This window comes from Lacerta agilis, chromosome 6 (genome assembly GCF_009819535.1).
Source record: "Lacerta agilis isolate rLacAgi1 chromosome 6, rLacAgi1.pri, whole genome shotgun sequence".
Taxonomy (NCBI): Eukaryota; Metazoa; Chordata; class Lepidosauria; order Squamata; family Lacertidae; genus Lacerta; species Lacerta agilis.
The window spans coordinates 56788811-56806135 of record NC_046317.1 but is presented as its reverse complement, the minus strand read 5'-3'; the positions used below and the strand labels follow the sequence as shown (position 1 = coordinate 56806135).

Genomic DNA, 17325 nt, shown 5'->3' with positions numbered 1-17325 from the left:
TGGCATTGTGGTAATGTGACATTACCATTCAGCTACTGATTCTTTCCCCAAATCAGTGGAGGAAATCATGCTTGGCCCAGCCAGATTGCCTTTAATTATCAGCTACCCACTGACATCACTGGCATGCACAAGCACCAATGAAAACCTCTAATAGGTAAGGCAATACAGAAGAGACACTGAGAACTGGAACGTCTGTGCTGGCGGGTGCCTCTGCAGCTCACTTGAAGACCATCCCAATAACTAAAAATCTTAATTTTCAGTGTTGCTCCAAAGTATTTCATTTTGTTAAGATTAACAAGACTGCTGAACTACTTGCTTAATAATCCACATTTTAAAAAGAAAAAAAGAAAACTTAACAGAGAGGAAGAGAGATCGATTTTGCTAGACTATGCAAATGCCACTTGCTAGGTTTCTAAAGCAATATCGCTACATCCCAGTTTGAGATGAGGGCTCTGTCAGAATCTTGGATCCACCCAGTCAATCTATTGATAGACCCTATTTTTAAAATGGATCTAAATAGAGATACTGTTAGACTTCCATAGTGGAGTTTTATCACTGAATTTCCCTGAAATCACATTTAGAAGTAGTTCTATGAATATTGTGGATGATTATTCTGAATACACAGAAGGATCTTTTAAAATGTCCCTATTGTGATTAAACTCATTTCAACTGTAGCCTGCTTAAAGAAATTGTCACTCTGTGAAAAGGCACTGTCTATTGAGAATTTGGGCATGGGTCGCCAGCCTTTTTGGGCCCATGAGCACATTTGCAAACAGGAGAAACAAATGTAAGCACCCCACACAACAGCTTCGTTAAGCAAAATGGCAGCAGGGGGAGGGGACCCTTTGGGTACCAGGAAAGACTCCCATGGGTGCATGTGCATCTGCTTTTCCTCTGTGATTGACAGGTGCATAGCTTTGAGGTTCTCCAAGTCTTATGACAAAACTCTTTTAGAAAGTAGCTGGAAAGAGACTCACAGCCTGAGCAAGCTTTTAGTCTTTAGAGTCATAAACATAGAAGAGGAAATAATTGTTTAACGAAGCACCCAGCTTGGTCCATTCTGTTTACAGATCAACCATACACTGTGCAATTGCCATCAACTCATTGCTTTCTATTTGTGCATACAGAAAACATACAAAGTGGCGCTCCATCCCTTCCTTCAGTTCTGTCTATTTTCTATGCCAGATAGTCATTATCAACATCAGGGGTCAGCAAACTTTTTCAGCAGGGGGCCGGTCCACCATCCCTCAGAGCTTGTGGGGGGCTGAACTATATTTTTGGGGGGAATTCCTATGCCCCACAAATAACCCAGAAATGCATTTTAAATAAAAGGAGACATTCAACTCATGTAAAAACATGCTGATTCCCGGACCGTCCAGGGGCCGGATTTAGAAGGCAATTGGGCTGGATCCCTGGGCCTTAATTTGCCTACCCATGATCAACATTGTTGTGTTTTGTGCACTCTTAGCAAAACTAATTTACAGCAGCTCTCAGGTATTCAGTTTCACATATTTTGGTGGTCCTAATGGTGGGGTCTCTCAGAGGTGCAGTGATAAGTGTAGTTATATTAGGGCTTTCCAAACACCCACCTTTTAACATGACATCATGACTTTGCCCAAATGATGCCACCCAGGAGGTTTTCCTGTTGTCTGCGAATAGTGGTTTCTCAGCAATCAGATCAGCAAGTGTTGGTGCAATAATTCCATCTTCCCAGCAAGTATGACTGTTTCACATGATTTATTGCTAGAGAACTAGATGCAATATTATCACGGGACACGTTTAAAGCATTCTTAAACCACGGCAACACTAATGGCTTGCCCCCAAAGAATCCTGGGAACTGTAGATCATTAAGAGTGCTGGAAACTGTTAGGAAACACCACAAAAATATACAACTGCCAGCAACATTAACAACTACCGGTCCTCAGGATGCTTTGTGGGAAGCCATGAAAATTAAAGCGGTGTAGGAATGCTTTAAATATATGGTGTGGATGTAAACATGGTTTAATGGGGGCAAAGGACAACATTACGAGGCATGTTAAGAGTCCCTGCCCCCTGTCTGCTGATGTCTTTCTGGAACATTGTCTAAATTGAGGGCATGTGGGGTGCCATAGCAATTGTGCTGCAATGGGCAATTATGGCTCCATCTGCACTGTAGGCTGCTATTCCCCTCACATGGCTGCAATTCCCAGAGTTCCTTGGGAAGAGGAACTGATTGCGAAACCATCTAGGATTGTAATTCTGAGGGGGGGTAGGGGTTTTCTAACAACTCTCAGCACCCTTTAAAAGCCACAGTTCCCAGGATACTTTTTTTTGGGGGGGGTCATAACTGTTTAAAGTGGTTTGATAACTGCTTTAATTGTATAGTGCAGATGGGGCCTAAAACACAGGCTTCAGGGTTGCTACTATGTGTGAATACAATGTAAGGCACTGTTCACGTTTGATTCTACCATAAACGAATTACAAATTCAGAACAGCAGCTGCCTGTTGCGCCTTCCAGATTTTAAAACTACAGTGGACGCTCGGGTTGCGAACGCGATCCGTGTGGGAGGTGCGTCTGCAACCCACAGCACCGCGTCTGCACATGTGTGGGTCGCGATTCGACGCTTCTGCACATGCATGAGCGCGATTTAGTGTTTCTGTGCATGTGCAAGTGCTGAAACCCAGAAGTAACCCGTTCCGGTATTTCCAGGTTCGGCACGGAGCGCATCCCGAAAACACGTAACCTGAGGTATGACTGTATTCACCTGTAAGGTAATTGTTCCAAATCTCTGGCATACAAAAGTAAATGAATTACATTACCTAACACCCCTAGCTGTTAAGTCAGGAGAGTCGACATCGGAACATTGAGTTCAACTGCTCCAAGGCATTAGTGGGCATGCATTTTTTTCCAGGGAAATAAGTATACTGAAATGCGTAACCAAATTCTGATACGGTTAAGTAACTACATACCTTGGAATATCAATATCTGCAGGTGGAATCTCAATGGAGACAAAGGGCTCCCCAGTGCAACAGTCACATTCCAACTCGTATAAGACAACAACAAAAAAGACATGAGGCAGAGGAAGAGCTAGGATGATGGTCCCCATTGCCTCACCCCTCCATGACGGCTTACACATTTTGACAATGTCCGAATAGGTCTTATGAAAAGCTCCTATCTAAGATTGTTGCTTGGTTGTTGTTGCTTAAAAAAATAAAAATCAAAGCCGTTTACAAAAGATAAAAGAAAAATTCACAACCCTACTTTAAAACATACAAAAGTTAAACTAAAACAAATTCAAATTACCTTGTTCATATTACCCTTTCAGACCGTCCTTCACTAGAATAAGATACACGTCAGGCAGGAAAGTTATTCTGGGAAGTCTGAAGGTGACCTCATGCAACAGGACTTCCCACCTTTCTTCCTCCTGCACTTTCCCAAATCTGCTCTGAAGGGTTTTGGGGAAAACCCAGGACAGATTTAATGGGATCGTGGGGGGAGGAAGGGGGCAGTAAGACCTATGGCACAAGTGCAAAACCTTGCGCTAACAGGATAATTAACTTCCACTACTTAGGATACAAACCCCAGTCACTTCTTTGATACACTAGTCCAAAGTAGCCATTTTACGCATGCCAAATAAAATGAATGAAATTTAAAATCCTGGTCAACCTTATACATTGCTCTAAAACAGGTTCATAGCTGCTTGCCAGCAATCTCAAACCACAATGCAACATTTCTGTTCATATGTTAATGCTACTCTAGGATAATCTCCTACTCACAGATTTACCACATTCTTAAAGCCAGTGTTTACTAAGGCTTTCCAAACAGAACATTTTTTAAAAAAGAAAAAAGTAGACACTATTTCCAAGATTCCTTGGCTAGAATAAGTGACTGGAATCATAGCAAGTCATCACTGCAGCTTGTAAACAAATAGATAAATAAAGAGGGTCTCTGAGATGCCAAGGAAAGGAGACCTTGCTTAGGGCTATTTTTGGAACCACAGCTGAAGACATTTAGCAGGAAATACTGCTGTAGTCCAAACTGTCAAATATAGAAGTAAAAAAAAGTCAACCAACTCTACAGCTCTCTTTCCCTCTTCCGCATTGGCTATTTTTCTGCTAGAGCTATAATCAGTGTCTAATTCAAACAACAGGCTGATTATCTACCAGCAGTAGCAGCAAAAATGCCCCCTCCCAAAAAATAAAAAAAGTACAGAAGCTCAATTGGCCTAAAGCAGAAGCCAGGCATTTAGTGTTGCTGGTCCCATGCTGTGAAACACTCTTCCAGCCCAGGATCAGCTGGCATCCTCACTTTTGACTTTCAGGTGCCTCTTTAATCCTTTTTTTATGCCAACAGGCCTAGGCAACTGTTTGAAGCTCTCTTTTTTTTACTTTTCTTTTTTGACTGGTCAGTAATGTCATGATGGTTTGTACTGTTTTATGTTACATTTCATTGTTTCACAACGCTCTGGGACTGCAGTATATAAATGGCAGCAAATAAATAATTTAACCTCTTTCTCTCTGCCTTCGAAGTCTCCCCTCAATATCGACTTCTTCCACAAAGTCTTTCCTGACCCACTACACTACAGTTCACCTGTGCTGCAGCCTTTGCTAAAGCCTTCCCTGCCTGCTATCCACTGTGTCACTGTCTCAGACTCCCTGCACTGTTACCTTGTGCCACTAGGACCACAGTCAACTGGATCTCCCTGGCAAATACAAACACACAAACATTATCATTCTGATGCATTTCCCACATCATTCTTGAATGATTATAGCAGGCTTCCTCAACCTCGGCCCTCCAGATGTTTTGAGGCTACAATTCGCATCATCCCTGCTAGCTATGGATCATGGGAGTTGCAGGCCAAAAACATCTGGAGGGCCGAGGTTGAGGAAGCCTGGATTATAGCCTATGCACCATATCTGTGTCCTCAACTACAGTGCTTACTTCCCCATATTTATTTGCCTACTTAATTTATATAGCTGTGTCATAGCAGAAGAACTCTAGGAAGCCACTGCGTTATGAAGGGCTGAGTGCGTAGCTAAGAATTCTATGTGCATTTACTAGGGAGTAATTCCACTGAATCGATGGGACTTGCTTCTGACTAAAGATGCATGGGGTGGAGAGGACAGTCCTTTGCGGCATTGGCAAGGCCTCACTATGCACTTGTGTGAAGAAGGCTCATTACATGAAGCGAAGTGCTACAAGCATGAATGTCAACAGCACATGTTCTAGAAAGCTTGATGCTCTCTGAAGCATTTGAGGTTCACAGGTGGGAAACACTATACAGAAGCCCTGTATTATTACACAATAAACAGGGAAATTATGCATGAACCAACTGACGGAACAACAGGGACACTCAATCTAGGACTTGACTCAGCCTAGAAGCCTCTTTTAGAACTCATGGGATCTGCATTGATATCATTTTTTTCCAATAATGAAGACCTTAGATGCTTAAAATGCAGGGAATTTTTATTCTAAACCAGTTACAGACAGAAACAAACACTGTGCCAATTAAAAAATGTGTCCTTTGGAGGGGGTGGGGGGAAATAAAGCCAGCAAGGAAAGTCTCCTTGGTAACATTTTGCTTCGATGTTTTAACTGCTGAATAAGGACCCACTTTAGACTTCTCGGGGGAAATTGTGACTGAAGATAAAATGAAGAGTCCATGTAGCCACAGAAAGCATTTAAGACAAAGGCTGTATACATAACCAACAGGCAACAGAAAGAGAGTTATCTGAAGAACTGACAGTGTCACTATAGTGAAATATGCATAAATCCAGGCAAACACTTAGGTGGGTAGAGTTGAACACTTCAGTTGGAGTTACTGCAAGAGAGAATAACACACTTTTTTTCCTGACGGTAGTTTGAACATAGGTGTACACCCCCAAGGTCTACATTAGGTTTTTAGCTAAAGTCATAGGAAGCTGCCCTATACAGAGTCAGACCATTTGTCCATTTGTCATGGTATCAAGCACAACAGCCAGCATTTATGGGGAACAAGAGAAAAGAAAGTAGCAGCAACATTTCCTGCCCCGACCAAGATTGCTTTTGACCCAGATAATTCTGACTGAAGATCAAAACAACACAAGTCAAAGCCCATAGCCCAGGGGTCCCCAAACTAAGGCCCGGGGACCGGATGCAGCCCAATTGCCTTCTAAATGTGGCCCGCAAACGGTCCGGGAATCAGCATGTTTTTACATGAGTAGAATGTGTCCTTTTATTCAAAATGCATCTCTGGGTTATTTTGGGGGCATAGGAATTCGTTCTTCAAAATATAGTCCGGACCCCCCACAAGGTCTGAGGGACAGTGGACTGGCCCCCTGCTGAAAAAGTTTGCTGACCCCTGCCATAGCCCTTCCCATTTGCAATCTCTGATCAGAGCCAAGAGCAGAAGCTTCAGTATATTAGGCAGAAGTCTTCATGGGATCTAATCACACACCCTAATTAATGATTAACTTGAGCCCTAAATCTGGTGGTTCTCCCTGCCTGAAAGCACTAATACTAGAAAGCTCATGCTTGGATATTATTCCCAGAGAAGATATAAACAACAACCAGAGGTGGCCCCTCATGTTAGCATTCCACATACTGTATAACAGCTAAAAAAAGGACCCAAGTCCTGAAAACTAATTGTGGTTGCAAGGGAATGACCTGATCATATTTCACAATGCTTCTTTTATCCAAGCACATGATTGGGAGAGGGGCATACAGAGAATAAATATAGATGATGAAGGGATGAGAAGTTGAACCTATTCCATGTTCTCAAACTGGATACAAAGCAGACATCCAGATAATTTCCTAAATAAATGACCAAACAGGCTCCAAAGTAGGCTCAGGAATATTGGGCGGCAGGGGGTGGGGGAAGGGAGGGAAATCTGAATAATGAACTCTAGTTCTTTTTACTTAAGGAGAAGACAGGAGCAGCCCATCCCATTGCACTGCCTAAACTGAGTTCAGGTGTGAAGTTCCAAATCTCTGAACACTAAACCATGGTTACAACAAAATGTGGAGAGAGGGGTGTTTGCATGAGTGAGGAGAGGTGGGAGTATATAAGCCTTAAATAAATTTGTGATATTTAAACAATGATTTGAACTTTGGTCCAGTTCAAATGTAAACTTCCCAATCAAATAAATCAGAAGCAGTTCAATCCAAATCCCAGCATAGCCAAAATAGTGTCATCATTTTTGCAGGTGACATCTAAAGCAGGGTTTTGTTTTGTTTTTTGCATTTCCTCAATGTCAAAATCAAGTAAGAAACCTGCACTGTTATAATTCAAAATGGCTTGCCTCACATTAGACAACATTTGTGACCTATTCCAGACCAAAAACACAGTCCTTGCTTCTTTTGTGAAGATGCCCTGAGATTTAAACGGATTGAATCCCCTTTGAAGCAAACCAGCATAAATCAGAGCTTTGAAATAGATTGGGCTGGCTGCCATTATGATGTGCATTAAATAGGCTGATCAATAGCAACTGAGTTAACCACACCAGTGAAAATCTTTTCAGCTGCACTAAATGAGATTCTCTTAAGTTAAGGAATAATAAACATGCATAGACCCATCACTGTGAACAATGCAATTATTCTCTCAGGCTGTCAAAATGGGGGTGGAGGGTAAAAATCTGCACTCATACTGTAATGGCCAGGTTTTGTTTTTCCACATTCATTTTTTTTAAGGAATTTATTGGTATTTAAGCAAAATACATTGTTTTTCCACATTCAAAGGAACACATATGATGCCTGTTCTGTATAGGACTGCACTCCCTCTGAAAAAGCAGGTACATAGCTTTGGGGTATGAATGGATATACATTGTCATTAGAGACCCATGTTTAGTTGAGATTCCTACAATGCGGGGGGGGGGCTGGACTAGATTACCCTTGAGTTCCCTTTCAACTCTACGATTCTATGATTCTAAGTGACTCCTAAGGATATGAGTGCTTTTTACAAGCCATATCTGGATGACAACTGTGGTCCATGCATTTAGTAACCTCATGATTGGATTGCTGCATATGCTCTAGGTGGGGTGACCCCTGGCTAGTACACTCCAGCCAGTACAGAATGGACCAGGTAGATTGCTGATCAAGATGAAAAAGCTCTGCTAAAACATCTGCACTGGCTGCCCCTATGCCACCGAGTTGTGTTAAGAATCAAGGCCCTGAACTTGGCTATGATGCCTTAAGGACCCCCTGAGCCCTTATATTCCAACTCAGTTACCGAGATCATTCAGAACGGGGCTGTTAGTTGTTCCTCTTTCAGAAACCTGACTGGCTTCAAGAAGAAGTCAGACATTAGTGTCACTGGTCCCATTCTGCGGAATATTTTGCCAGCAGAGATTCGGCAGGCATCCTCGCTGCCAACTTTCAGACATCTATTGAAGGCTTTTTGATGACAACAGTTCATCAGTTGTTTCAAAAAAATTTTTTTTACAATATCTCTTTATTTAATAAAATGTATACACTGCTTGATTGTAAAAAAACAACACCAAAAACCTCAAAGCGGTTTACAAAAAGATAAAACAAGAAAAAATTACAACCACACTTTAAACATACAAAAGTTAAAATACAGTACTAAACAGATTAAAAGTACCTCATTTTCTAAGCATCTGGGTAGACTTGTCTAGACCAGAATGTTTGTAAGCAGGTGCTGAAAAGAGTACAGTGAGAGCACCTGCCTGATGTCAATAGGCAGGGAGTTCCAAAGTGTAGGCGCTGCCACGAATAAAGTCAAACCTTTGGAGAGTTACAGAGCATGCTGTGGCTGTAGAAGCCAATATGGGAGAGACATGTTTTGTTGCAGCTTAGGCAGATAAAAGGTCAGAACATTGCCCAAACTCAACACATCAATACTGGTGACCACACACTTGAGGTGGTAGACGATTCTGTCTACCTGGGTTCCATCAGAACTAGCAACCTCTCCATCCACACTGAGCTGGACAAGCGTATTGGCAGCTACAGCAATGGCTCACCTCTCCAAAAGGGTATGGGAGAATGTGATGCTAACAACCAATACCAAGATGAAGGCCACCTGGTCTTTTTTTTTTTTAATAAAAATTTGAATTAAGGAAGCCAGTCACACCATGTCCCTGGATCTCATATAAAGCTGTAAACACCATCAGGTTTGAATTTTCGGTCTGAGGTGTTGTTTTCCCAGTTCTGCAATCTGTGTCACATAATGCCTGGACCTCATTAACAATAAACAGATCCAGGTAAAGTCAGCAGTGATTTACATACTCCAGATTTCCCATCGTTCGTACACTTTATTCCTGTCTGTCAAGATGTTTCAGCAGCTTGAGGAGGAAGAAATCATTTCCGCAAATAACTGGCCACAAACATTGACCTTCAAGCTGCCATTTGGTGAGGACAGTATAGTACAAATCTTGCCAAAGTGCTTCTCCTGAGCTACTTGCCATTGTCAATGGAAAGTTTCCTTCCACTTTACAGAATTGCTTTCTAGAGGAAAAAGTCTCCAGGTCTGAACGGATCCAGAGACAACTTGCTGTTTTCAACCTGCCAGGGTTTAATTACTACTGAGTGCTTTTCCAATTTCATTTTGTATAGCAGAAATCAGTGACCAGCCATCATCTTTTAAAGGAAGTCACCTGCAAGATTTTATCATGCTGCTGAGTTTTAGCTCTTTAATGAATGGCTGCTGCAATCCTCTTCACACTTACTTAGGAGTAAGCCCAACTTAACTCCATAGACCTTACTTCTATGTAGACCTGCATTGTTTTGTGCTCTAAATCTATTCCATAGACAAGATTGTCCTATATACCATGGCTACTTGAAACACTTTGCTGGGAAACTTATGATTTAATCAGCTAAAACATACATGGACTTAATACAATTTCCAAAACATGGAGTTCCCGGGGTGGTGATATGTCAAGCAGCCTCATTATGGTTGTTTCTATCATGTGCTAAAGATGCACCTCTCACCTTTGACAGTTAAGATTTTTGTGTTTTTTGTGAAAACACCTCTATTGTTTGATGTACACCCTTCAATTTGCTTTGAATTGCTTAATTGGGTTTTAATGTTATATGATATGTCTGTAGTAACCCATGCTCTTAAATAAATGAAACCATTTCCCCCTCTTTATATCATGGAGATAAGAAAATCATCAAATCATAATGTAAGAGCGCCTGAAATGAGGGCAGATTTAGCAACAGGCATTTTCAAGGGAATTCCCAACAGGACCAGGCATAACCAGATGCAGTACTCTAATATTCATGAGGTTTACAATTGTCTTCCCCTTTGAGCCAAGTTTGCATTAATGCCCCATGACCGCTGGAAACAAGAAACAGCAATGGGAAGAGTCAAATGGGCAGAATTGCAGGGAAAGTTTCAGCTTTAGCTCCTGGCAACAACTCAGTCCTATCCTTTGTAACCTTACCGGAAGCAAGACAAGCTCTGTTGCAATTCTTTCCAGATACTGTATCTGGTTTGTTCAGTTATTGTTTTTTTTTTTTTTTTTGGTGTTGACATTGCTAAATAGTCGCCTTTAGTTTATATACAGATATGGGTAACAACCAAACAAAAGCAATATATTTCTAATGTACTGCATATACCGGTATGCCCCACTTCAGCCCCTGTTAGGCAAATGATGAGTTTGGAAGAAAACTCCAGGAGTCAGAAAACAACCAGGTAGCTCTACCTGCTCAAACTCTCAAACAATTAATTCAACAGTTCAAATGAAACTGGAAAGGGTCACAGACCCTGTACTTTGCACTGAAATTGACGCATTTGATAAATGGTTTAAGCTCATTCACAAGGAGAGGGAGGGGAGAGTAAGAGTTCCCCCCTAGAGAGAAGTGCAAACAGAATGTCATGTCTACAAACAGTGAAAGCCAGGATTTTACAAAACATTTGCCCCAACTTAGATCAGAGCTTCCTGTGCTAAGTACAAGTGTGTTTGTTTTAACCCTAATCAGTCCTAGCAACAGTAGATCACTCTGGCTGGTATGAGTGACATGTGTCTACCCAAGCCCCCCAATTTAATCTCATCCCTGCCATGACCTCGCCAGTTAGGAAAAGACCATCTAACTCAGTGGCACAACACATGCCTGAATAAGGCCCCAGGTTCAATCCCTGGCATCTCCAGGTTGGACTGAGAGAGACCCCTGCCTAAAACCCTTAAAAGTCACTGCTAGTTGACGTAGTCAATACCGATGCACCACTGGTCTGACTTAGTATAAGGCAGCTTCCTATGTAAATTGGATTACCAAAATAATACAAGTGTATATCTTTGAACCCTCAAAGATAGATGCCATTATTTATTTTTGTCCAGTGGAAAGAAAAGGAAACAGACATGAGGTGAACTAATCTGCAGAAGGCCAATACTAGAGCTACATTCACACACACACACCCCAAGTCTCTGGTCTAGTTCTCTAACCACTGGTCAACACCGGCAATATCACATTTGGCCACATACATCCCATCTGTACAGGTCTCATACGGATAAATAACAAAAGACCTAGGTTCTAAGAACAAAGTTTAATATTGTGTGACGTATTATTCACCACTAACGTATTACTCCCAGCCAATAAACTTCACTTTAATTGGTTCCAGTTTATTAAAAAAGTCAAAGTGAAATACAGCGCATGACTGTGGCATTGTGCTTTGCTGTCAGCAAGATAAATGGTGCTTAGAGACCTGCATGCCTTATCTCAACCCATGTTTTCAATGCAGAGTGGTCATGGAGATACTGGAGTGTACGCCTTCTCTTCCGCCCCAACCCTCGTTCCTCCTGCTTCGCACAGGGGGGTGTTAGAAACTTACAATTTAGAGTAGTTGTGGCAACTGCTGAACTGATTAAGAGTGTTCTGTCAAAATAGAAGCTGAGACTATTCATTTACAGCTTAGATGCGGGGGGGGAAAGAATTAGTGTGTCTCAGGCATAATAATAGTGATAAATGTGCATGTTCTCTGGCAAAATGCAGGAATCTGCCATTCAGCTGATTAGGTAAAAGAGCATTTTCCACAGGCTCTTTTTAAGCTCAGCATTTATAGCTACACAGAGACATTTGCTGTGCATGAGAATTGCCCGGGTTTTTTCTTTCCAGTTGCTTGTAAAACGGATGTTTCAAAAAAAGGGGAAATAAGATTTAATTGCAACAGAAGGAGACTTCTTGTTTTTCCATCTTTACAATTAACAAGATAATGTATAGCATTTCTGAACAGCTAATGTGTGGGAGCAAATTTATGTCTAAGACACAGGCTGCTCCAAGTTTGTGGAATAGGCAGCAGAGATGTATCCATCTCACCTAAGAGTTCACCACTTCCAAGGTCGTTTAGAAAAGGGTTCATGCTCCAAACACATATGCACCACCTATGTCACAATGAACAATACACCACAATGCTGTCTAACATAATTATTGAATCAGCCTTATTGAATTAAGCCCAAGGGGTCTCTAGAAATGAGAATGGTCAGGGTAATTAGCAGTCTACAGTTTAACTTTTAGATAATTGTTATTATATGAACAACCACATGAAGGAATATCAATGAAGGTTAGTGCCATTTTCTTACTGGCAGAATCTATGGAATCGCCCACTCCATTCTTTAAACTTTATCTCACAAGGCTGTGGGTTTGAGTCTTGTTAAGCCTTTTGTTCATGGTTGGTTTAGATTAGATTTGTGTTCATCATAAAGGAGATTTATAAAGGCACACCCTGGTTATATGCAACAGCCACACAAGCCAGCACCTTTCGGCAGTAGTGCTGTAAATGGCATACTGTCCTCATGCAACCAAATATTTCTGAAGTGAGAAGGCAGCGACAGCTGACGCAGAAATATTGCACAAATACTAGTGATGAGAAGGTATGTTTCGAAACAAAGAACAAAACAAACATTGACTGTATGCAAAGTATTATGAGATCATTCAGACCCATGTGAAGAGTTTTACTTCTAAAAAGTTTCCATTGGAGGAGGTCAGCCAGTCACACAGAATGTAAATTATTCAAACCAATGTCAGGAGGGAGCTCAAGAAGATGCAGAATACTAGTCACCACACTTAATACAGTGCTTTACACTCCTTTCTTATGCCCTTACAATACACCTGCAAGGTAGGTTTGCATTATTTCCATTTCATGGATGGAAAAACAGCAGTCTCCCTTGGCATTCCAGTGAGGGCTGGTCTTTATACGCAACAGAATGAAGCAGTAGAAACCTGAGGTTGTACGATTTTAAGTGCATGGGGGGGAAATGGAGGTTTTGAGGGATCCACCTGTTGAAACTCATTACAGGCAAAATACAATCTTTCGGGTTAGGGGGAACGATCAGAGAAACAATATATATTCCAGCTGCATCTTTTTTTCACTTAAGGGAAGATTCAGAACAGATGCTGCTGCCCAAGGTCATTTGACCACTTCAGGGTAGTAGATTCTACCACTTCAGGATTCTATTGCTCATTCTCACCTCATTCTTCCAGGCTTCAGTTCACAAAAACCAGAGACACAATGACCACGCACTCACAATAAATCAGTATTCAGCCACTATCTGAATTTTTTTTCTCTTAGCTCAAGCTGGTTAAAAAAAGGAAAAAACCACACTCCTGGATAATTGTAGCCTAATAACTTCTGTAGTCTTAGTTGCAAAGCTATTTTGGCTGTTACCATCCAGTATTCTTGTTTATTAATTGGTATTAAGGTTAGGCTGAGACAGACAGCCTCAAGGCCAGCCAGTCAACTTCATGGCTGAGCAGGGATTTAAATGTAGGTCTTCCAAGTCCAAGTCTGACACTCTATACCACCACGTGGACCTCCCAGAACAGCCACTGCCAGCCTGATGTCGTAGATGAATGGGTGGATGTGGAACAGGGAGTCCCAGGTCCAGTAGCTAGGTAGTCATGCTTCTCCCATCTAGGTAGAAAAGTCGCTCTCTCACACACACACAGCCTCATTTCCCACCTGTAAAATGAACTCACATTTAAACTCAAAATGAGATTCCCAACAAAAAGTTTGGACATAAACTGTATTAGGAACGCCCACAACCGTAGCACGCTTTCACAAATGATGCTGCTCTCTGTAACTAATATAACAGAAGGATTTTTACACATAACACTATAAATATCTTTTAGCCTCTCACCTGCTATATATGTGGAAATCTGAATGTTGAGAATGCAGGACAGAAAGAATAGGGGGGGCTTCACCCCTTTTTTACACAGAGCACACATTCTAACAAAGCTGGATTTTTTTACATTCACTTTATAGGAAATACAAAGGGCACTTCAATTGTAGTGCATATGGTCTCGCACTCGTACACTGGGGTTTTTGTTATCTTCTGTGTTTTACCCCTACACAAATACCAAGAACAAACTTAGCTGGTCTCTAAGGTGCTACTGGAAGGAATTTGTTTATTTTTTATTTTGTTTTGACAAATTGACATGTCCTTAAAAATAACCCAGGAGAGGCTCAAAGTGGTGTGTGAGGGGGTGTTTACAGCAGAAGCCCAACTTACTCGGAAGTAATCCCCACTGAACTAAAGTAGGGCTTGCTCCCTGGTGAGTGGGGTTAAGATTGCGGCCTTAGTGCCTGAAAATGACTCCAAGAGCATTTACCAGAAAAGGACCCCCCCACACACACACACACAAACACACACACTCAGGGGACAGCCAAGGAAGTCCAACAGCCCTGTGCTCTCTTTTCATTGTCAAAGCTGAGGAAACATGTGAGCTGTCAACATATATGTTAAGATGACCACTGGCGAGTCTCCATTTTGCTCACCAAGAGGTCTGCTGCTCATGGTGGGCGTCTTGTTTTTTTTTCCTTTTTTTAGAAGCCTTGTCGTGACTAGACGACAAGCCTGAGGGGAAGACTCCCCACGGAAGCCCCTCCTCCCCGACGCGGTCGCCTTCCTTTCACTGCCGAGCAGAGATCGGCGGAGGGTCCATTTCGCCTCGTCCCTCCCTCCTCCTCATCTTACTCAGACCTGCGGGGAAAGAGGGGGAGGGACCGGCGATGTCGAAACTAACAGTTTCCCTAAAGACCAGGAAATGCCTCCTCCCGAACCACTTTGGGAGGCTTTTACAGAAGCGGGACTTTAAATAAAAGCGGGGGAGGGGTGCGAGAAAAGAAAACCCCTCGCAGGACCCAAAATTAATGGCTCGTGAGTGCGGGTGGCGTGTCCACCTCCGAGTCGTTACGGAGTCCCCCTCCCCCTCCTTTACACTTCTACCCGGTGGGCTGCGGTCTGCGGCGGCCCCACGTGAGGTGCAGCAGCTGTCCACGCCACGCTTTCGTTTCTCTTGTTTGTCCCCCCCCCCCCGCCTCCCGCGGAGACAAGAGCTAAGCCCTTCTCAAAGTCCTAGGACACGACCGGTCACAAAACACATTGCAACCCCCTGCAGAGGGTAGGGTAGGGTGGGGGGCAGAGAGAGAGAGAGAAGGGTCAAATGCCATGCCTATATTGACAACACTGGGCACAGGGGTGCCAACTTGAATAAAATAACCGGGGTCCCAGGGAAGCCCCGCCCCGAATAATCGATCACATGACACGGTGCACGCACAGTATTTGAATGGCAATACCCATCAAATTAGGGGGGCAGCCCCTTAAAATGTTTTATTGGGAGGGGCGGAAGACCTCTCGGACCCTAGGAGTTTGCTCCAAGGCTGGACAGCGTGAGCTTTCCTGTACCTACTCAGAAGCAAGCGCCTACCCCCCATGAGTTCAGTGGGGTTTACACCCAGGTAAGTGGGGCTAGGATTACCCACCCCCGGCATTCTCCCCTCGGGGAACTCCTCGCAGTTCATTCAAACGCGGGATCCGATTGAAAAAGGCGGCGTTGGTAAGGAGGAGTAGAAGTTAAGAGTAAACCAAACAAACCCCGCCACGTGATTACATCATCAGCTGCCCCCCACCCCTTAATAAAAAAGGGGGCAGAACTTTCCATTGGTGAGTAAGTGCGGGACTCCTGTCTAGGCCGTAAAGCGCGGCGCCTCCATTGCAACTTCGCCAGCCTGTGGGTTTACACTACTGTAGACACAATACCCGCGCCACCCCCACCCCCGATCAGCCGCCCCCGATAGACACACGTCACCCACCAAAATGGAGCAAGTTTTATTGTTCTACGCCGCTACGGATCGATCTTCTGCCACAGGCAGGGGCCCCAAAAACCTGGTCCTAATGGTGTTTACTCGGAAACAAGTCCACTATTCATTTCGGAGGTTGCTTTCATGGGGATGACAACACCACAGGAATTTAAAACTTCTAACAGAGGGCAGGGAAAACTTTTAAATCAAGAAAAGGATCAGAATTGGCCTCCTGGGACCTCGACCCGATTCGCTCCGTTCCCACCGCCGGCACCCGCCTTACCTTCAGAGCGAATTTGTCTCCAGTTTTCTTGTTGAAGATTTCCAAAACTTTCCCATTAATCCCCAGCCCTAGGACTTGCGTGGTGACCTTGTAATCATCCGTGATGGCGTTTTTCTTGATCGGGAGGACGGACTTGATGTGGAACTGGGGGAATTGTTGTTGCGGGGCCAGTTGCTGCTGCTGCTGCTGCTGCTGCTGTTGGGGCGGCTGGATCGGCGGCGGGGGCGGCGGCGGCGGGTTGGGGAAAAGTATTTGGGGGTTCTGGTTCTGGGAGTTGGACAGCATCGTGCCGTCGGGGGAGCCGAGGCCACCAGCAGCGCTTCCCTCCCGGGCCGCCTCGCCTCGCCCCTCCTTCTCGTCCTCCTCCCTCTCCCCCAACAGTATGAAGTTTTGCGCGCGGCAGCCGGGTCGGAAATTCAGGGGTCTTCCCGATCCTCCTCGGCGCTGGCGAAAGGCGCGATCCCTCCTTTGTTGCGACCCGCTCCCGGCCGGAAGAAGCGGGCGCCCCCCCTTCTCTCGCGGCTCCCCTCCCGACCCAGCTTGGCCCCAGCGCCCGGCTGCTCGCGGAACGTCTCTCGAGCGCCGAGACAGGAAAAGGAATCGCTACAATGTATCCACCTCGCTCCTTTCCCCAATCGGCTTCCCTGCGCTGATGTCACAGCCTCGCGTTGACTGGCTGCGCCACGAGGGGTGGGAGGAGCCGGAGGCGGGGCCTGTCCAGGGAGGCGGGGCCTGGAGTTCGTGTTTGAGATAGTGAAGGAGAGGCGAGGCGGCTGAAGGCTGAGGGAAAGTTGCCACACTTTTGGATGTGGCGACTCCTGGAAGGCGACTCCTCTCTCTCTCTCCCCCAGAGTCGTTCCCGGTTTGCAGGCTTTGCTGGGTGGAAAGTGAGCCTGGCAGAGCAGCTGTTCCTTTCCTGTGGACACCAGGCCTGAAGAAGAGTTCTGTGTGTCCGGGAAGTTTGCTTACCAGCGTTTTAAACACTTGGCGGGTCCCCAGTTAAATGAGGGCCTTGCATGGTGACCAAGGTGTGTGGATTCACGCTGGGCA

At 44.1% G+C, this 17325-nt stretch overlaps 1 protein-coding gene across 1 annotated transcript in view; it reads right to left on the bottom strand.

Annotated features, from left to right (window-relative positions):
* Positions 1-16785, bottom strand: part of MAPKAPK2 (MAPK activated protein kinase 2) — a 79541-nt gene extending 62756 nt beyond the window's left edge. Inside the window, exon 1 of the mRNA XM_033152888.1 lies at positions 16276-16785. Coding sequence (XP_033008779.1) covers positions 16276-16560 — 285 coding nt within the window. The 5' untranslated portion in view covers positions 16561-16785. The remainder of the gene's footprint in view (positions 1-16275) is intronic.
* Positions 16786-17325: the final 540 nt, after the last annotated feature.